Source organism: Balaenoptera musculus, chromosome X (assembly GCF_009873245.2).
Source record: "Balaenoptera musculus isolate JJ_BM4_2016_0621 chromosome X, mBalMus1.pri.v3, whole genome shotgun sequence".
In the NCBI taxonomy this organism is placed as follows: domain Eukaryota; kingdom Metazoa; phylum Chordata; class Mammalia; order Artiodactyla; family Balaenopteridae; genus Balaenoptera; species Balaenoptera musculus.
The window spans coordinates 126298942-126322386 of NC_045806.1; the positions used below are offsets into that span (position 1 = coordinate 126298942).

The 23445-nt window shown below is 36.8% G+C and overlaps 1 protein-coding gene across 2 annotated transcripts in view; it reads right to left on the reverse strand.

Moving 5' to 3' along the window:
- GABRA3 (gamma-aminobutyric acid type A receptor subunit alpha3) overlaps positions 1-23445 on the reverse strand; it is a 220143-nt gene that overhangs the window by 116895 nt on the left and 79803 nt on the right. For both annotated transcript variants that reach the window (XM_036841158.1, XM_036841157.1), the window contains exon 3: positions 8453-8574. In XM_036841158.1, the coding sequence (XP_036697053.1) occupies positions 8453-8574 (122 nt within the window). The remainder of the gene's footprint in view (positions 1-8452; positions 8575-23445) is intronic.

Genomic DNA, 23445 nt, shown 5'->3' on the forward strand with positions numbered 1-23445 from the left:
GGAATGTAAATTGATACAGTCACTATGGAGAACAGTATGGAGGCTCCTTAAAAAACTAAAAATAGAACTACCATACGACCCAGCAATCCCACTACTGGGCATATACCCTGAGAAAACCATAATTCAAAAAGAGTCATGTACCACAATGATTATTGTAGCTCTATTTACAATAGCCAGGACATGGAAGCAACCTAGGTGTCCATCAACAGATGAATGGATAAAGAAGATGTGGCACATATGTACAATGGAATATTACTCAGCCATAAAAGGAAACGAAATTGAGTTATTTGTAGTGAGGTGGATGGACCTAGAGTCTGTCATACAGAGTGAAGTAAGTCAGAAAGAGAAAAACAAATACCGTATGCTAACACATGTACATGGAATCTAAAAAAAAAAAAGGTCATGAAGAATCTAGGGGTAAGATGGGAATAAAGACACAGACCTACTAGAGAATGGACTTGAGGATATGGGTAGGGGGAAGGGTAAGCTGGGACAAAGTGAGAGAGTGGCATGGAGAAGTATACACTACCGAATGTAAAATAGATAGCTAGTGGGAAGCAGCCACATAGCACAGGGAGGTCAGGTCGATGCTTTGTGACCACCCAGAGGGGTGGGATACACAGGGTGGGAGGGAGGGATACGCAAGAGGGAAGAAATATGGGGATATATGTATATGTATAACTGATTCATTTTGTTATAAAGCAGAAACTAACACACCATTGTAAAGCAATTATACTCCAATAAAGATGTTAAAAAATAAAATAAAATAAAATAAAAAAATAAAAGTGATAGTAATACATTGAACTTTTAGGATTTCAAAAGTTTTATGTGGGTTGAAATGATTAGAGTGAAACATATAGAATGAAATTTAATAAGGATAAATAGGGAAAATCATGCATTAGTGTTTAAAAATAAATACCATAGTACATCAGATTGAGGCAATTGGCTGGTCAATAGTTATGAGAAAAAGATCTGGTGGATTTTACTTGATAATAAGCTCAGAGTAATCCAAGGGGGTAATGTCATCACCAAGTAGGCTAATTCTCTTTTAGGCTACATTAGTCCCTGTTTTACCGTGAGGTAACTAGAACATATTTAGAGTGTTATGCTCACTTCTAGAAAGCACACTTTAGGTTGGATATTAAAAAACCAGGGAGGTCTCCAGAGCAGCATTTCCCAATCTGGTCTATGGGTTACTTACATTCCAACTGAGATCTTAATAGGTGTTTTGGGGGGAGAAACGTCCCATGGTCACAAAAGACTACATACTAAAACTTCATCCTATATATTCATAATTATCATTAACATATCAAGGAATTTGTGTAGTCCTGAATTAAAAACCTAAGTGAACCTAAATGATATAAATATGTATTAAGAGAATGTAAAAGAAACAATAGAAAACTATTAAAACCAATAAGTCAATACAACAAGGTCTCTGGATAGAAAGGCAAATATAAAACCAATCATGGGCTTCCCTGGTGGTGCAGTGGTTATGAATCTGCCTGCCAATGCAGGGGACACGGGTTTGAGCCCTCATCCGGGAAGATCCCACATGCCGCAGAGCAACAAAGCCCATGCGCCACAACTACTGAGCCTGCGCTCTACAGCCCGAGAGCCAGAACTACTGAGCCCGCGTGCCACACCTACTGAAGCCCAGGTGCCTAGAGCCCGTGCTCCGCAACAAGAGAAGCCACCACAATGAGAAGCCTATGCACCACAACGAAGAGTAGCCTCCACTCGCCACAACTAGAGAAAGCCCATGCGCAGCAACAAAGACCCAATGCAGCCAAAAATAAATAAAATAAAATAAATTAATTTAAATAAAATAATAAAACCACTCATATTTCTACACAGCAGTAACAAAATTTAAAAATAAAAATCAGGTCTCAAGGCATTGATTAATCAAAAATATGCAAGACCTCTAAAATGAAAATGCCAAAACATAATTGAGAGAAATTAAAGGAGAACAAAATGAATGGAGAAATATATCATGTTCATCATTTAGAAGGTGTAGTATTATAAAGAATTTTTTAAATTCCTCAAGTTAACCTATAGACTCAAGGCAAAGTCAATCCCAGATTTTTTTAGAAAATGATAATCTGATTCTAAAAGTTATCTAGAAATGCAAAGGGCCAGGAATAGCCAAGACAATCTTTAAGAATAACAAAGCCAGAGGACTTATACTACCAGATCTCAAACCTATCTATAGTATAAAGTAATTAATATACAAGTGGCATTTATCATGAGAATGAAGGTTGGTTTAAACATTTGAAAATCAATGTAATTCACCATATTAGCAAATTTTTTAAAAAGTCATAGAATCAACTCAATAGACACAGCAAGAGCATTTGAAAAATTGCAATATTCATTCTCGTTAAAAACTTTCAAAACCAGAGTAGAAGAGAACTTCCTAAACTTGATAAAATGCATCTAAGAAAAACTTACACCTAACATCATACTTTATGGTGAAAGACTGGAAGCTTTCTCTGTAAGATCAAAAACAGACAATGGTGTCTGTTTTCATCTTTTCTGTTCAACATTATATGCGAGGTCTAGTCAGTGCACTAAAAGAAGAAAAAAAAACAGTGCATCCATATAGCACAGGAAGAATTAAAACTTTCTTCTCATATGACATAATCATCTAGGTATATAATCTGATGACATCTAAAAAAAATGTTACTAGAAATTCCATTTCTGGCATGAAAGCATGACGAGCTCTGCAGACTTGCTCCTCAGTGAAACTTGCAAAATGTATTTTAAAAACTACAATTTAAAGTTTCTGGAAATGGTCCTAAGGGCATAAAACAAAAGAAAAGTAAACTATTTATTAAAGAAAATCTACTAAAACTCAGTAAGGAAATCAAGAGTCCAGAATATTTAAAACAAGAACTGTTCCCACCCTCCCCCTTCCCAGATCAGTCTGAAGGAAGCTCTACTCCAGACTGGTGCAGCCCAGAAAGAACATAGGGCTCTCTCTTCTCCCAGCTCCCATTTGGAGGGCTATCTTCCTGGGAGGGGCAAGACACCAGCATTTCTCATCCTAGAGCAAGCTACCTATTGCTATGGCTAAATTCTGGGCAAGTTTGGCTGAGAGGTAAGAAATCCCTTCATCCTCCCAGCCCCCACTCATGGAATCTAGACTCTAACTTGGACATGGCACTGCTGAGGTTACTGTGCCCTCAAGTGTCCTTGATCTGGTTCATGGGGTAGTGGTCCATGCTGGAAAAGGCAAGCGGAGGAGACCTGAGGCTGCTGTCAACCCCAGGCATGGGGCCTTGATTTAAGGTTAGTCTTTTCTAACACAGTTATCTAGTATTATAAGTTTTCTTTAATTTAGCACTACTTTATACCATGTTTCTAATTTTGTTTAATTGAAAAGGTTTTAAATTTTTCTTTTGAGTTCTTCTTTGACTTATATTTTATTTAGAAGTATATTATTTAGTTCGCAAGTACTTGGAGATTTTCCAGATATATCTGTTTTTAATTTCTAATTTTATTCCTTTTGGCCAGAGAACATACTTTGTATACTGTGAATTCTTTTAATATTTTTACAACAAAGAATATGGTCTATCTTGGTAAATGTTGTAGGTTCAGTTGAAAAGAAGGTGTATTCTGCTGCTGTTTGTTGGAGTGTTCTATAAATGACAATTAAGTCAAGTTGGTTGACAATGGTTCCTCTTTCTGCTACCTTTACTTATTTTTTGTCTATATTGTTTATATTGTTTATTGTTATATTGTTTATTGAGAGAGGAGTGTTAAAATCTCTAACTATAATTATAGATCATCTCTTCCTCCTTTCAGTTTCTTGTTTTTGCTTCATGTCTATGATTAGGTGCATAAATACTTAGGATTGTTATGTACTCTTTTCTTTTCTTTCTCTTTATATTGGAGCATAGTTTATTAACAATGTGGTGTTAGTTTCAGGTGTACAGCAAGGTGATTCAGTTATACATATACATGTATCTATTCTTTTTCAAATTCTTTTCCCATTTCAGTTATTGCAGAATATTGAGCAGAGTTGCCTGTGCTATACAGTAGGTCCTCGTTGGTTATCTATTTTATATATAGTAGTGTGTACATGTCAATCCCAAACTCCCAATCTATCCCTCTCCCCCACCCTTTCCCCCAGTAACCTTAAGTTTGTTCTCTAAGTCTGTGAGTCTGTTTCTGTTTTGTAAATAAGTTCATTTGTATCATTATTTTTAGATTCCGCATATAAGCGATATCATATATTTGTCTTTCTCTGTCTGTCTTTAAAGGGGGTTTCTCTCAGGGACCAATTTTGGGTCTTTCTTTTTATCTATTTTGACCATCTCTGCCTTTTAAAATAGATGTTTAGATTATTTATATTTAATGTGATGATTAATATGGTTGCTATTGGTTTTCCATGTGTTTCATCTATTCTTTGTTACTTTTTTCTCTTTTTCTGCCTTCCTATTGTTTTTGTTATCCATTTTATAAACTTTCTTGCTTTATTAGCTATAATTTTTAAGTTCTACAGTGCACATTCTTAATTTATTACAATCTACCTACAAGCAATAATATCATATCACATCATGTGCAGTATATTTCCATTTCATCTTCTGGCCTTTGTGCTATTGTTGTCATACATTTTCCTCACATATACATTATAAACCACACAATACAATGTTATTATTTTTGCTTTCAGTAGTTATTTATTTAAGATATTTAGAAAAAAAGAGACATATTTACCCATATATTTTCCATTTTTGTTGCTCTTCCTTCCTTTTTATACATCCATTTTAATTTTATTTATTTATTTTATTTTATTTTTATTCTATTCTATTCTATTCTATTCTATTCTATTCTATTCTATTCTATTCTATTCTATTCTATTCTATTCTATTCTATTCTACTCTATTCTATTCGGCTGCACCGAGTCTTACTTCCGGCATATGGGCTCTTAGTTGCGGCATGACGGATCTAGTTTCCTGACCCAGTATTGAACCCGGGCACCCTGCATTGGGAGCATGGAGTTTTAACCACTGGACCAACAGGGAAGTCCTATAGATCCATATTTCTATCTAGCATCATTTTCCTTCTGCCTGACACATCTCCCTTAACATTTCTTACAGTACAGATATGCTGGTGATGAATTTTTTAGCCTCTATATGTCAGAAAATGTATTTATTTTACCTATGTTTTTAAAATATATTATCTCTGGTACAGAATTCTAGATTGACATTTTTAGTATTTTAAAGCTGTTGCTAACTACTTTCTTGCTTCCCTGTTTCTGACAAGAAGCCTGCTGTCTTTCTAAAATTTTCCCTGTGTATATAAATGTTCTGTTTCATTATGTTTGCTTTTAAGATTTTCTCTTTATCACTAGTTCTAAGCAATTTGATAATTTCCCTTGGTGTAATTTTCTTCATGTTTCTTGTTTGTTGAACTTGGTTTGGGCAGATTATAATTTTCATCAAATTTAGGATATTTTTGACTAGATTTTCTTCAAAGACATTTTCTGCCTCTCCCTTCAGATAATCTAGTTACACTTATATTAGGCCACTTGAAGCTATCCCACAGTGCATTGATGTCCTGTTCACTTTTTCAGTCTTTTCTTCCCTCTGTGTTTCATTTTTGCTAGCTACCATCGCTATGCCTTCAAGCTCATCAATCTTTTCTTCCTCAGTGTCTAATCTGCTGTTAGTCCCATCTGGTATATATTTCACCTCAGATATTATGCTTTTTATACCTAGAAGTTCAATTTGTTTTTGTTTTTTTAACTTACATGTCTCTATTCAACATGCTCATATTCTCCTCTACTTTTGAACATATGGAATTTAGACATATCTGTTTTAATATACTTATCTACTAATTCATCTATGCCATTTATGCATCTGCTTTTATTGATTGATTATTCTGCCTTTTTGGGTTGTATTTTCTTGCTTCTTTACATGTCTGGTAATTTTTGACTAGATACCAGCCATTGTACATTCACCTTGTATAAATATTCTTAAACTTTGTTCTGAGATAATGTTCTGAAAACATTTTTATATTTACTTTTGAAGCTTGCTTTTAAACTTTGTTAGTTGGGACCAGAACAGCCTTTGTCTGGGGATGGTTTTGCCATGCCACTGAAGCCATATTCTTCTGAGTACCCTACCCCAACCCCATATGTTGCAAGTTTTTCCACTCTGGTTGGAGGGAACACAAGTTATTCCCAACCCTATTATTCCATCTGCTGTAGTCCAGTGGTCCTTTCCTCAACCTTGGGCTGTTTCCTTATATGCATGAGCTGAGCGGTACTTACCTGAAAACTTGAGGGAAATTCTCAGCAGATTTCTGGATCTTTCCCACTGCACAACTCTCACTTCTCCATGCACCTCTTGCTTCTTCTCTGCCCTACAAATTTTAGCCATCTTGGCCACCCCAAATTCAAAACTCTTTCTCATCAACTGAGGGAGTCCACCAGGCACTATGTGGATTCTCCCTCCCTACACTGCAGCCTGAAATTTATCGAGGCAGTAAGGTGATATAATCCTGCGGCTCAGCTTGTTTCCCTTCTTTCAAGAATCACTGTCCTGTGCTGCCTTTGTTCAATTTCTAATAACTGCTACATACTATGTTTGTTCATTTCTTAGTTGTCTTTTAAGAAGATAAATCTGGTTCCTGTTACTCCATGTTAGCCAGAGCAAAAGGCTCCATGCATATTTTTCATGGGTACTCAAACTCTGCATGTCTACAACTAATTTCCACCTCCTTCCCCTACCTTCTCTGTTCCAACCAAACTCCAAAAGAAACAGAATAAAACAAAATACTACTGTTCCTCCTCCAATACTCCTTATTTTAGAAAATGGCACCACTCAGTCATCTAAACCAGGAACTTAAAGGTTATCATTTTCTCCTCCCTTTCCCCCAATCCCATAATTTAATCAGTCACCAAATTCTCTACATTCCCACAATCATCACCTTCATCCTGGACAACTGAAATCAATTTGTGACTGGTCTTCTCTTCCTCCAATACTGCCCTGTTCCAATCTATTATTTATATTAAAGCAAGAGCCATATAGCCTTCATCTAAAAACAAACAACACCAAAAAAAGACCATGCAAACATATCTTTAACTTTAATAATTGAGTTTATTATAGTGGTATAGATATAGTAATTCCAACACTATTTACTATTTTATGTATATTGTAGGATAAAACAAATTAGTAAATCAATGAAGAATAATTTGTTCTATTGGAATTAGCAGTATCAGTATAGACTCATTACACATGCACATACACATATATGTCTACATTTATACACATATTTGTATATATGTATATATATGAATATATACAGGTGTGTGTATATGTATATATGTAATTTTCTATTTTCTCAATTCTGTCCACTGAAAGGTCCTAGAAGCAAATGACACCCAGTAACAATGAAAATACCTAGCACACAGAACTTGGATTTTAAATATAATTTCCCACACAAAAAGATCCTGTTTCTTCTTGGAAAAAATGATTGATTATAAGGCTGAATAAGGGAGAGTACAAGTTAAGTCTGGAATATACTGTTATGCCATAAAGTCAAAAAGTGCTCAAAAATGAGACTATATCAAAAGTCAGCTTTAATAGGCTCCCACTAAGCAAACACGGGAAATTATGAACAAAAATTGATAAAAATAGATAATAATATATAATAATATTAATGGATTACAATTCATTGAATGAAATAAGAATCCATCTGTTCATGCTGATAGCTACCTAATTAACTAAAGAGAAGGAAAGGGTTTTATTACAATAGAATATCATATAATAAATGTAGATAATTGGCAAAAGTTGAATATGGACTACAGATTAGAAAATAGTATTATGTCAGGTCACATTTTCTGAATTTATAATTTCATTGTAATTTTATAAAATAACTTCTTTGTTCTAAGAAAATACACACTGAAGTATTTAGGGATAAAGGGTTATGATATCTGCATCTAATTCTCAAATGGTTCAGGAAAAAAACATAAATACATTGGCATACTTGTCCTTTCAATATGGTCCATGAGGTATTATAATGCATTTACTTCATTGCGATCATATTGCTGATCATACTAAACTGAGATCCCATCTAGCCAACAGATTTCTCCTCTTTGGAATATCAGGCTGATATGTGCTCAGTGTTTTTAGAACAAAGACATGTTTCCCAGCTGCTCCTGGGACACACCTGCCATCCAGGCAGGGATTGGTATTTTATTACCAGAAATGGGTGTGGCCCAATGTTGTGGTTTAATACCCTATATGCATTTACCTAAGTGAAATTTGGAACCTTCCAAAACCAGACCAGAGAGACTGACCATTGAAATGAAGGATTAGAACTAATTTCCAGTGCTCAGAGGGAAGAAACTCAGCTTTACACTAACCTCATTGATCAAGACACTATTGAAGGTACCTTAAGAATCTTTTCAGATGACAATAGCCAAGAAGATCTTGAAACAATAACTGACCTCCAAGCCCAGGTCGCAGCCGGTTGTCATAGCCATCCAGAAGACGATCCAAGATTCTGGTGAATATAGTGATGTTGTCGGTGCTGTCATCAGGAATATCTGGAGCATGCTTCGGAGAGAGTCTGAGGCGGTGGAAGAAAAAGAGACACAAAATAATAGTTCTTAATAGCAAACAATTACATGTCTAACACTTTAATTCAAGAAAATGTCAATCAGTAGACTGGGCCAATTAAATAGCTTTGTACCTCAACCAAACCAGCAAGCACTTTGGCATGAGCTTTACCAAACATACAGTCCAGCCCCAACCCAGCAGTGGAGAAACACCAGTAGAAATCTTGGACAGGATATCTGTGGGAATAATACCTGGCATAAAGTTGATTTATCACATCTTGTTTCATGAACAAAAGGGCCTCAAAAAAAAAGGAAAATTTTGTTAACTTACCCCTTTTCTAGCCTAGAGAAACACAGGTTCACAAGACAACAGAGCCAGAAAGACCTTTGAATTACATGTAATCTACCTATCTCTCACCCTATGGAGATAGGGCAACAAAGCAATAGCAGTTCATTAAATGTTAAAGCTACCAGAACTCTTAAGAGATTCCTAATTTCTTTCATTTCATACATGGGGAAATAAGCTCAGAGAGAACACCAAATTTGCCCACAGTCGTATTGCTAGTGAGGGTCAGAGATAGAACTATAATCCAAATTTTCTGATTTTCTAGAGACCCTCAGCTACCTTCTGCTTATACAGTGTGGATGCCGTCTACAAGACTTTCCAAGCAGTAGGCACTTTACTAATCACCTAATCAGGCCGAGGCTGTGACTAATGCTTTCACTTTATGAGGAGGAGCTTGGTGTGGTTTGACGAGACTAGAAATAAAGAAAGGCCCTGGGTAGTTTTGGGGAAAGAGATATAGTGAAGGAAATGGCTGTTGCCAAGGGTCAAGAAGCATGGTGTAGAATCAAGTAATAATCTAGAAGTCAGGAATCTTACATCCTAGTGCCAGCTGTATTCGTGATTTGGAGTAGACAATTAAGCAAATTATAGTCCTATAGGTCTCAGTTTTACCCATTCTTACTTTGGACCCAGAAGGTTGCCATTAATAGATATATAATAACTATTCATAGCATCCAGTTAATCGGGGCAATAAGAGACAGGTTAACAGTTAGAAGGAATCTTGAGAGGCAGTCAATATGTCTTCCCGCCAAAATAGTAGGAACATCTGAATTGAATAGTTCTCACTCTAAACTGCCACTCCCTAGCTGATAAACTTTGAAAAGTCATTTTGAACCCAAATTCCTTAGTTCATAAGCCTAATTCAATTCACATAATCATTCAATGCATCTTTAATGAGCATCAACTATGTGCCTATAGAAAACAACAGAGCATTAAAAAAAAGGTAAAACAAGGTAATCTCTCCCCTGCTTACAGGTGTTCTGAGAGACTCAAATGATAAAATAGATACACGTAGAATGAAAAAGCGATCTAGGCTTAAAAAGTCTGGAGACATGAATTTGAATTTATTAGTTGAGTGACCTTAAGCAAGTCACATAACACCTCTAGTAATAGCTTTCTCATCTTTAAAATTAAAATAACTTCACTGATATGTTGTATCAATAATAAATAATACATTAAAATTTCCAGACTTAATACTTAATATCTAGAAGTATTCAAAGTTTGTTTTCTCTTTTGTAAAATAGTAGTTTATGTACTCGAATGCATAGTTCAAATGTAAATAGTCACAACAAAATATTGGCGCCCCCATCAGCCAAAGCCATAAGGAAAGCTTTGGTCAAGAAGCACTGGAAACCAGTGAAGACTAGAGGTGATTGGCTGGTTTAGTGAAGAGTACCAGAAGTGATACAGCTACCTCATTTGGAAGGGGGAAGAAAGAAGGAAACTGCAGTGCAGAGCTAACAAACTGACATCAATATGCTGAAGAGATAAAAACAGACACCCTGTCAGGTCTTGGCTCACATTTGACTTAATCACCAATATTCTGAATCCATCTTACATGGGCTGTGGGGAGAGAGACTACGGGAGCTCAATTGATTTTGTGAAAACCTCTTTCTCATTTTCCCTTAACTCTCACTGCGGGGAATCTTGACCCTGGTTAGCCTAGTTTGATTTCTGGGAAATAGGCCTATGAATTGAATGAAAAGCCAATTTTTTGCTTACTGGAAGGGGATAAAAAGTAGAATCTTCACAGAGTCATAGCAAGCTATAAAGGGCTTCAGAGATATCCACTCCAGGTGGATTTATAGATGGGAATTGTAAAGTCCCTGAACATAAGTTTTAACCACACTGAGTGTTAATGGAGAAGTTAAAATTTGGATCCAGAATTCCTGAATATAAGGCCAATATACTGTGCTGCCTCTCTTACTGAAATAATAACTTCCTTGATGATGCATTTCCATCCCTTGCTGATTCTGTGTTGATATGTTAGCAGCATTCTTCACTAATAACTTTTAAAATTTAAGTCAAAAATCAATGCTAAGTATCATTCCAAAACAATTTTCAACAGATTTCTCTATGATTTTGCACTTGATTACTGATAAATTTTTTTTCTTATGTGGTAAATTATTGCAGGGGGAGCTGGAATCTTGTTTAATCTAGAACCCAAGTTAGAACTCTCTTCTTAAATAACTGAACTGCAACAAGCTGAAGATTCTGTAGTTTGTACCCATCCAAAATAGTCTGGGGGAACAACAAAGAATCATAGTATGTCAGGATTATGGAGGACCTTAGAGATCATGTAATTATTTCCCTTCATTTTACAGATGGACAACCTAAGACACCAACAAAAGAAAGGGATTGTTTAAAGCCACATGCTTATTAAGTTGATGACACTGATGCAATAACCATGCTTGTTTTGCCTTATATCTGTCATTACTGGCTGGACTAAATATGATATTAATAATGCATCATTAAAAATGAAAATGATGTTACTAATACAGTATCTATAGGTTAGGCAAGTTTAGTCATTTTTCTAGTCTTAAAAATGGAATAGTGGTAAATCCAAAGAACTAGGGTCAAATGAACAGAGTTTTAGTCCTGACTGCCACTAACTGATCATGTGAACTATTTCCTTGCATGTGAAATAGAGATAATTCCCCAACTTATAATGCTTTTGGAAGAAATAAGTAAATAAGATAATAAACATAAAATTGCTTTGTAAATGGTAAAGCTCAACATACATTGAGGTTGATCATTCCTTTTCCCGCAAACTCCTGAAAATGTAATGAGACACCTTTGAAAGACATGCACTTCTATGCTATGGGAAAAGTTAAGCTCACCGAGTGATTAAGTTCAGGGTAAGCAATAAGTAACAGTATTAGTTCAACTACATTGAGGAAGGACCCTGATGTGTTTATGTCAGGGGGAAGCAGAAGAGGCACAGATGTGGAGTTGCTGATACAGTTCATAAAACAACCCAAAGAGAGGATAAATTTACTTCATTAAAAGGATGGCATTTCCCCTAATACTGTATATCTCCTGGGGGAGAACAGATTTTTAAAATAAAGAAAATTCAAAATTACTATGCAGAAGGTAATGTCAACAAGATGGAGAGGTCTCAAAGCTCGTCTCCCCCTTACACACACACACACACACACACACACACACACACACAAATCCATAAGAACAATAAATAACTACAAACTGAAGAAAACAGCTAAGGGAAAGCTCTAGAAAACAAAGAAGCAGTAGCAAAAACCTGAGGAGCTCAAAAATCAAGGATGGCCACATAGAAAAGTGCAGGAAGCATGTTACCTATGTCACCTCATCTCCCAGTCAGGACCTGCTCTGCACCTGGAAGAATCACCTCTGAGGAAGTTCACCACACAGGGAGAAGGAGGGCAGGAGAACCCCAGCAAGTCTCACCATTGTGGACATTTGCAGCTTTTGCTACAGAGGTCTCCCACAGTCTTTCCTGATTCTGATGTCAGTTGATGAAATGGAGTGGCCCCCCTCTGCATCTCTACTCCCTGGAGCTGTCACTGAGGTGAGACTTGCCCTCAGCGTCCCCAGCTGCTGCTGTACCCCACTCTTAGGAATCAGATGTCACAGCATCTTGCCATATATGAGATTGGAGCTGCCTCTGCTCTTCACCCTGCCCTGGCTGCAGGTCAAGGCTTTGTCCCACCTTCACCAGGAAGCGTCTTCTGCCCTGGCCTAGCCCCCTTGGTTATAAGTCACACTTTGGCTGCCATTATCCAGGCTTTGCTGCTGCTGCCCTGAGTCCCACCCACCAGGTTCCAGGACAAGGCTCTGAATCATCATTGCCAGTGGTGCTAAAATTGCCCTGAGCCCCACCTCTTGGGTCCCAAGTCACTCTTAGACCTCCATTATCAGGGTCCTGATGCTGCCATCTGGGACGCACCCATTGCATTCCAGGTTGTGGCTCTGGGTCTTCATTGCATGGGATGCAGATGCTGCCCTGGGCCACACACCCCCATCCGAGGTCAAGACTCTGAACTGTCATTGCTGAGGTGGGCTCCACTGCCCTGAACCCTGAACTCTGGATTCCAGGTTGTGGCTCTGGTCCATCACTGCTGAAACCAGGCTACCTCTACCCTGAGCTCTCCACCGCCCCCCATCCCAGATCAATGCTTTGAAACATCATTCCCAGGTGTGTTACCACTGACCTGAGCTCTCCCCTCAGGTTTCAGGTTAGGGCTCTGACACATGATAGCTGGGACTAGGTAGCCACTGCCCTGAGCCCCATCCCCTGGGTTCCAGGTCACAGCTCTGACCATCATTGCCAACACTGTGCTGCCACTGCCCTGTGCCCAGGTCCCTGGATCCCAACACATAGCTTTAACAGACTACTACCAGAGTTGTGTTATTGCTATCCTGCAACTTCCCCCTGGGGCCAGAGTTGAAACTTTGGCCCACCATCCCCAGGCTATGCTACTACTGTACCCTGGTCCCTGGGCTCAAGCCACCATTGTACCTTGTCATCCCATGGCTTGTGCCACTGCTGCATTCTGCCCTCTCCCTACCAGCCAGAGTCACAGTGGTGAGTCCCTGAGACCCAGGTACTGGTTCCATGGGATATCTACACATGCCCACACCCTAGAAACCAGTGATATAGCTGCAGCAAGTGCACCTGTGCTCCAGAACCCAGGTGCTGTGTTAGTCCCATGTGCACTGGATCCTCGGGCATTGGCTCTGAGGGCTCTGTGTGTCAGCATGCCAGACCAGGCATTGAGAAGGATCTCCTCAGATAGAACATCCTCCCATGGGCAAAAAAAATAAGGGGTGAGAACAGGAAGACCCCAGTAGCCTTAGCCTCTGAAGATTCCAATAGACCTATCTGCCATTGCCACCTGCAGGTCCTCTGCAGCCTTGGCCACAGAAGACCCCCACAGTCTGGCCAATGTCAATGTCTGCCAATGGAGCAGCATGGAGACTACACCACTGTGCCTCCCCAGGAACCAAGGAGGCTGCATCCCACCCAGCTGGTGCCTTTTAAAACTACCTCCAGGTGAAAGTCTTTCACTACTGTAGCCAGTCCAAAAAGAATGGAAGAGGTGAGTGCACCCTTAAATGCACAGACATCAATGCAAACCCATCAGAAACATGAAAAAGTAAGGAAATGTGATACCACTAAAGGAACAAAATAATACTCCAATAACTGACCCCAAAGAAATGGAGATCTGTGAGTTATCTGAAAAAGAATTCAAAATATAAAGAACTCCTACATGCCAATTAGAAAAAGAGAAACAGCTCAATTGAAAATGGGCAAGGGATAAGAACAGATGGTTCATGAAAGAGGATCCAGAAATGTCAAGACACACAAGAAAAGATGCTCAACGTTACTAGTAACTGGGAAGATGCAAGTTAAAACACCAAGGGGATTCATCTCATAGCCAGCATATGTGCAAAGGCTGAAAAGTTTGGTAATAGCAAATACTGGGGAACGTGTAGGGACCAGGAATTATTCTGAGGGTCAGATGATGCAATTACTTCCAGGAGCAATTTGACAGGATCTAATGGAGTTGGAGATGTACTGTCCTTGTGACTCAGCAATTTCAAGTCCATTTGACTCTAATAGAAACCTTCTCACTTGACCATAAGGAGGAAAGTACCAAGTTTTCTCTAATGTACTGTTTTAATTGCAAAACATAAATATGAAATAACGCTTGCTCAGATAGAGAATGAAAGTGTAAACTCTGGCTTATGCATATGACCCTAGACAGCAATGAAAATGAATAAATTAGATTGACATGTATCAAGCCAGATAAAGCCCAAAATCAAAAATCTGAATAACATTGGGCTTCAAAAGTATATGTATAATTTGACATCATTGTTGTACAATTTTAAAATTCATAAAAGTTTTATATTTTAGACATTTGTGAACTGTACATTGAGAAAAGTATAAAAATGCATATCTGCATAGTGTTCAATTATTATAAAGTGAACCTCTATGTAACCAAATAACCAGAACCCCAAAAGCCCCTGTGCGTACTTTTCTAATCCAACCCAGCCCCTCCTGTTCCCCTATAGGTAACAACCAGCCTGAATTTTTGTGTGTATAATTAATAATAATAATAATTTTAAGGATGCTCAATGAGATTCAAGTGAACACAGATAGACAAATCAATGTACTCAGGAAAACAATACATGAACAAAATGAGAAACTCAACAAAGAAACAGAAATTTTTAAAAAATGAACCAAACAGAAGTTCTGAAGATGAATACAATGGATAAAATGAAAAATGCAACAGACAGCTTCAACAGTATGCTCTATCAGGCAGAAGAAAGAATCTGTGAGCTTGAAGACAGATAGTTTGATATTATCCAGTCAGAGGAGAATTAAAAGAAAGAAATTAGAAATTAGAGTGAAAAAAAGTGCTGTATAGCTCAATATTTTGCAATAACCTAAATGGGAAAAGAACTTTAAAAAGAATAGATACAGGTATATGTATAACTGAATCACTATGCTGTACACCCAAAACTAACACAACATTGTTAACCAGCTATACACCAATATAAAACAAAATTTAAAAACAGAGGGGAAACAGAGACTCCACTCTTGGAGGACACACACAAGGTCTTGCATGCACTGGGACACAGGGCAAAAGCAGTGACTTCATAGGAGCCTGGGGCAGCCCTACTTGCTGGTCTTGGAGGGTCTCCTGAGGAGGCAGAGTGCAACTGTGGTTTTCTGGGGACATAAAATCTGGAGGCGAACATACCTGGGAGTACCCATCTGAAGGCTTACATCTTGCTTGGACATTAGCACCAAGACCTGGCCCAATTCAACAGCCTGTAGACTGCAGTGCTGGGACACTTCGGGCCAAACAGCCAACGGGGCAGGAACACAGTCCCATCCATCAACAGACAGGCTGCCTAAAGGCTTCTTGAGCTCACAGCCACCTCTAGACACTCCCCTTGACATGGCACTGCCCACCAGAGGACCAAGACCCAGCTCCACCCAACAGTGGGCAAGCACCAGTCCCTCCCACCAGGAAGCCTGCAGGAACCTCTAGACCAGCCTCACCCACCAGGGGGCAGACACCAGAAGCAAGAAATATACAGTCCCACAGCCTGTGGAACTGAGTTCGCAAACACAGGTCAGAATCTACCTTGGGACCAGCTGGTCCCTGGCCCATGGGTGATAAGAGAGTACTACTGGGGCATATAGCAAATCCCATACAGATGGCCACTTCTCCAAGCTGGAGAAACATAACTAACCATCCACATACATAAAAATACAAATAGAAGGTTTAGGAAAAATGAGACAGCAGAGGAATATGTTGCAGACGAAGGAATAAGATAAAACCCCAAAAGAATGACTAAGTGACATGGAGGTAGGCAATTTACCAGATAAAGAATTCAAAGTAATGATCATAAAGATGATCCAAGATCATGCGAAAATAATGGATGCACAGAGTAAGAAGTTACAAGAAGTTTTTAACAAAGAATTAGAAAAAATAAAAAACAACTGAACAGTTGAAGAATACAATAACTGAAATTACTGAAAAATATGCTAGAAGGAATCAATAGCAGAATAAATGAGGCAGAAGAAGGGATGCATGAGCTGGAAGACAGAGTGGTGGAAATAACTGCCATGGAACAGAATAAAGAAAAAAGAATGAAAAAAATGAGCACAGTTTAAGAGATTTCTGGGGCAATGTCAAATGCAACAATATTCACATTATAAGGATCCCAGAAAGAGTAGAGAGAGAGAAAGGACCTGAGAAGATATTTGAAAAGAGAATAGCTGAAAACATCCCTAACATGGGAAAGGAAGCAGTCACACAAGTCCAGGAATCACAGAGAGTACCATACAGGATCAAGCAAAGGAGGAACATGCTGAGACACATAGTAATCAAATTGACAAAAATTAAGATAAAGAGAAAATTTTAAAAGCAACAAATAACATACAAGGGAAACCCCATAAGGTTATCAGCTGATTTCTCAGCAGAAACTCTGCAGGCCAGAAGGGAGTGGCATGATATATTTTAAGTGATGAAAGGGAAAAACCTACAACCAAAAATACTCTACCCAGCAAGGCTCTCATTCAGATTCGATGGAGACATCAAAAGCTTTACAGACAAGCAAAAGCTAAAAAAATTCAGCACCACCAAACTAGCTTTACAACAAATGCTAAAGGAACTTCTGTAGGCAGAAAAGAAAAGGCCACAACTAGAAACAAGAAAATTATAAAATAGGAAAGCTCACTAATAAAGGCAAACATACAATAAAGGTAGGAAATCATCCACACACAAATATGATATCTAAACCAGTAATCGTGAGAGGAGGAGAGTACAGATGCTGGATATTTCCAATGCATTTGAAATTAAGAGATCAGCAATTTAAAACAATCATGCATATATGTAGATTGTTATATTGAAACCTCAAGGTAAACACAAACCAAAAATATATAATAGATATATACACAAATAAGAAATAGTAATCCAAACACAACACTAAAAAAGTCATCAAATCACAAGAGAACAAAAGAGGAAAGGAAGAAAAAAGACCTACAAAAACAAATCCAAAACAATTAACAAAATGGCAGTAAGAATATACATATCAATAATTACCTAAATTTAAACGGATTAAATGCTCCAACAAAAAGACATAGACTGGCTGAATGGATACAAAAACAAGACCTGTATAAATGCCGTGTACAAGAGACCCACTTCAGAACTACAGACACATACAGACTGAAAGTGAGGGGATGGAAAAGGTATTCCATGCAAATGGAAATCAAAAGAAAGCTGGAGGAGTAATACTCATATCAGACAAAATAGACTTTAAAATAAAGACTATTACAAGAGACAAAGAAGGACACTACATAATGATCAAGGGATCAATCCAAGAAGAAGATATAACAATTGTAAATATTTATGCACCCAACATAGGAGCACCTTAATACATAAGGCAAATACTAACAGCCATAAAAGGGGAAATCGACAGTAATACAATCATAGTAGGGGACTTTAACACCCCACTTTCACCAATGGACAGATCATCCAAACTGAAAATAAATAAGGAAACACAAGCTTTAAATGATACATTAAACAAGATGGACTTAATTGATATTTATAGGACATTCCATCCAAAAACAACAGAATACACATTTTTCTCAAGTGCTCATGGAACATTCTCCAGGATAGATCATATCTTGGGTCACAAATCAAGCCTTGGTAAATTTAAGAAAATTGAAATCGTATCAAGTATCTTTTCCGACCACAACACTATGAGACTAGATATCAATTACAGGAAAAGATCTGTAAAAAATACAAACACGTGGAGGCTAAACAATACACTACTTCATAACCAAGTGATCACTGAAGAAATCAAAGAGGAAATCAAAAAATACCTACAAACAAATGACAATGGAGACACAATGACCCAAAACCTATGGGATACAGCAAAAGCAGTTCTAAGAGGGAAGTTTATAGCAATACAAGCCTACCTCAACAAACAGGAAACATCTCAAATAAACAACCTAACCTTGCACCTAAAGCAATTAGAGAAAGAAGAACCAAAAAACCCCAAAGTTAGCAGAAGGAAAGAAATCATAAAGAACAGATCAGAAATAAATGAAAAAGAAATGAAGGAAACAATAGCAAAGATCAATAAAACTAAAAGCTGGTTCTTTGAGAAGATAAACAAAATTGATAAACCATTAGCCAGACTCATTAAGAAAAAAAGGGAGAAGACTCAAATCAATAGAATTAGAAATGAAAAAGGAGAAGTAAAAACTGACACTGCAGAAATACAAACGATCATGAAAGATTACTACAAGCAACTCTATGCCAATAAAATGGACACCCTGGAAGAAATGGACAAATTCTTAGAAATGCACAACATGCCGAGACTGAACCAGGAAGAAATAGAAAATATGAACAGACCAATCACAAGCACTGAAATTGAAACTGTGATTAAAAATCTTCCAACAAACAAAAGCCCAGGACCAGATGGCTTCACAGGCAAATTCTATCAAACATTTAGCGAAGAGCTAATACCTATCCTTCTCAAACTCTTCCAAAATACAGCAGAAGGAGGAACACTCACAAAATCATTCTACGAGGCCACCATCACCCTGATACCAAAACCAGACAAAGATGTCACAAAGAAAGAAAACTACAGGCCAATATCACTGATGAACATAGATGCAAAAATCCTCAACAAAATACTAGCAAACAGAATCCAACAGCACATTAAAAGGATCATACAACATGATCAAGTGTGGTTTATTCCAGGAATGCAAGGATTCTTCAATATATGCAAATCAATCAACGTGATACACCATATTACCAAATTGAAGGAGAAAAACCATATGATCATCTCAAGAGATACAGAAAAAGCTTTCAACAAAATTCAACACCCATTTATGATAAAAGCCCTGCAGAAAGTAGGCATAGAGGGAACTTTCCTCAACATAATAAAGGCCATATATGACAAACCCACAGGTAATATCATACTCAATGGTGAAAAGCTGAAAGCATTTCCTCTAAGATCAGGAACAAGACAAGGATGTCCACTCTCACCACTTTCATTCAACATAGTTTTGGAAGTCTTAGCCATGGAAATCAGAGAAGAAAGAGAAATAAAAGGAGTGCAAATTGGAAAAGAAGAAGTAAAACTGTCACTGTTTGCAGATGACATGATACTATACATAGAAAGTCCTAAAGATGCTACCAGAAAACTACTAGAGTTCATCAGTGATTTTGGTAAAGTTGCAGGGCACAAAATTAATACACAGAAATCTGTTGCATTTCTATACACTAACAATGTAAGGTCAGAAAGAGAAATTAAGGAAACAATCCCATTTACCATTGCATCAAAAAGAATAAAATACCTAGGAATAAACCTTCCAAAGGAAGCAAAAGACCTGTACTCCCAAAACTATAAGATGCTGATGAAAGAAATCAAGGACAACACAGACAGATGGAAAGATAAACCATGTTCTTGGATTGGAAGAATTAATATTGTCAAAATGACTACACTATGCAAGGCAATCTACAGATTCAATGCAATCCTCATCAAATTACAAATGGCATTTTTCACAGAAATGGAACAAAAAAATTTTAATTTGTATGGAAACACAAAAGACCCTGAATAGCCAAGGCAATCTTGAGAAACAAAAACGGAACTGGAGGAATCAGGTTCCCTGACTTCAGATAATACTACAAAGCTACAGTAATCAAAACAGTATACTGGTATTTAAAACAGACATAGGTCAATGGAACAGGATAGAAAGCCCAGAAATAAACTCATGCACATATGGTCAATTAATCTATGACAAAGCAGGCAAGAATATACACTGCAGAAAAGACAGTCTCTTCAGCAAGTGGCAGGGGAATGTTGGACAGCCACATGTAAATCAATGAAGTTAGAACACTCCCTCACACTATACACAAAAATAAACTCAAAATGGATTAAAGACCTAAAAATAAGACCAGATACTATAAAACTCCTAGAGGAAAACTTAGGCAGAATATTCTTTGACATAAATTGCAGCAATACCTTTTTGGATCCGTCTCCTAGAGTAATGGAAATAAAAACAGAAATAAACAAATGGGACCTAATTAAACTTGAAAGCTTTTGCACAGCAAAGGAAACCATAAACAAAACAAAAAGACAACCTACAGAATGGAATAAAATATTTGCAAATGATATGATTGAAAGGGATTAATTTTCAACATATACAAACAGCTCATACAGCTCAACATCAAAAAAACAAACAACCTAATCAAAAAATGGGCAGAAGGTCTAAAAAGACATTTCTCCAAAGAAGACATACAGTTGGTGGAAAGACACATGAAAAGATGCACAACACTGCTAAGTATTAGGGAAATGCAAATCAAAATACAATATACCACACCAGTATCACCTCACACCAGTCAGAATGACCAACATCAAAATGTCTACAAATAATAAACGCTGGAGAGGGTGTGGAGAAAAAGGAACCCTCCTACACTGTTGGTGGGAATGTAAATTGGTACAGCCACTATGGAGAACAGTATGGAGGTTCCTTAATAAACTAAAAATACAGCTACCATATTATTGATCCTACAATCCCACTCCTGGGCATATATCCGGAGAAAACCATAATTTGCAAAGATACATGCACCTCACTGTTCATTTTAGCACTATTTACAGTAGCCAAGACATGGAAGCAACCTAAGTTTTCCATTGACAGATGAATGTATAAAGAAGGTGTGAGATATATAGATATACACACACACATACATGCATATACACATACATACACATACAATGGAATATTTCTCAGCCATGAAAAGAATGAAATAATGCCACTTGCAGCAACATAGATGGACCAAGAGATTATACTAAGTGAAGTAAGTCAGACAGAGAAAGACAAATATCATATGATATCATTTATATGTGGAATCTAAAAAAATGATACAAATGAACTTATTTACAAAACAGAAGCAGACTCACAGACATAGAAAACAAACTTATGGTTACCAAAGGGGAAGGGGGGAGGGATAAATTAGGAGTTTGGGATTAAAATATACCTACTACTCTATATAAAATAGATAACCAACAAGGACCTACTGTATAGCTTAGGGAACTATATTCAATATCTTGTAATAACCTATAATGGAAGAGATTATAAAAAAGAATATATATATATATATATAACTCAGTTATACATATATGAGTTACTGAGCTGTATACCTGAAACTAACACATTATAAATCAACCATATTTCAATAAAAATTTTTTAAATAAAAAAAGATGTTAATCTTGAAGAAGAAGCATAAAAAAATAAAATACATTTTGTCTGATAGGAGAAAAAGAAAATAGTTACAGCTATAATATTATGTTGATAGATACATAACATAAAAAGATGAAAAGTGAGGCATCAATATAAACTGTGGGGGGCAAGTGAATGTGTAAAACTTTCTTATGCAATTGAAGTTGTTATAAGCTTAAAATAGATGATTATAAGATGCATTATGAAAGCTTCATGGTAACCACAGAGCAAAAATCTGTAATAGATACACAAACAATATAGAGAAAAGAATCAAAGCAAACCACTAAAACAATCATCAACTAACAAAGAAAGACAGCAAGACAGGAGGAAGGAAACTAAGGAACTTCAAAACAATCAGAAATCATTATCAAAATGAACTTCAAAACAATCAGAAATCATTATCAAAATTTAGTGATAGTAAGTCTTTATCCAATCATTTCTTTAAATATAAATGTTTTAAATTCTTCAATTAAAAGACACAAAGAAGCTAAATGGATATAAACAACAACAACAAATACCAAGGCCCATCTATATGCTGCCTATAAGAGGCTCACTTAAGCATTAAGCACACTCACAGGCTGAAAGTGAAGGGATGAAGGTATTTCAAGCAAATGGAAATCAAAAGAGAGCAGGGGTAGCTATATTTTTATCAGACAAAAGAGACTTTAAGTCAAAAACTGTAACAGGACACAAGAAGGTCATTATATAATGATAAAGGGGTCAATTCATCACAAGGATATAACAATTGTAAACTCACGCACACTCAATATTGTAACATGTAAATATATTAAATAGTTATCAATGGATCTGAAGGGAAAAATAGACAGCAATGCAATAATAATAGGGGACTTCAATACCTCACTTTCAACAATGGATCCATCATTCAAATAGAAAATCAATAAGGAAATAATGGATCTGAATGATACTTTGGACCAAATAAACCAAACAGACATTTACAGAACATTCCATCCAACAGTAGCAGAATACACATTTTCTCTAACACACACAGAACATTCTCCAGGATAGTTCATGTAATATATCATAAAACATGTCTTAGCAAATTTAAGAAGATTGAAATCATAAAAACTATGTTTTCTAACCACAGAAGTATGAAACTAGAAATCAATAACAGGAGGAACGTTGGAAAATTGAAAATATGCAGAGATTGAACAACATGCTCCTGAACAACAAATGGGTTAAAGAAGAAATCAACACGGAAATCAAGAAATATTTTGAAACAAATGAAAATGGAAGCACAACATATCGAAACATGTGGGATGCTGCAAAAGCAGTTCCCAGAGGGATGTGTATAGCAGTAAATGCCTACATTAAGAAACAAGAAAGATCTCAAATAAGCTAGAAATAGAAGAACAAACTAAGCTGAAAGTTAACAGAAGGAAGGAATTATCAAAGATCAGAGCAGAAATAAATGAAATAGAGACCAGAAAAACAATAGAAAAGATCAATGAAACTAAGAGCTGGTGCTTTGAAAAGATAAACAAAATTGGCAAGGCTTTAGCCAGATTAACTAAGAAAACAAGAAAGAAGACTCAAATAAATAAAACTAGAAATGAAAGAGGAGACATTACAACTGATAGCACAGAAATATAAAAAATTATGAGAGACTACAATTATATGCCAACAAACCGGATAACCGAGAAGAAATGGATAAATTCCTAGAAACATATGACCTACCAAAAATGAATCATGAATAAATAGAAAATCTAAAGAAACCCATAACAA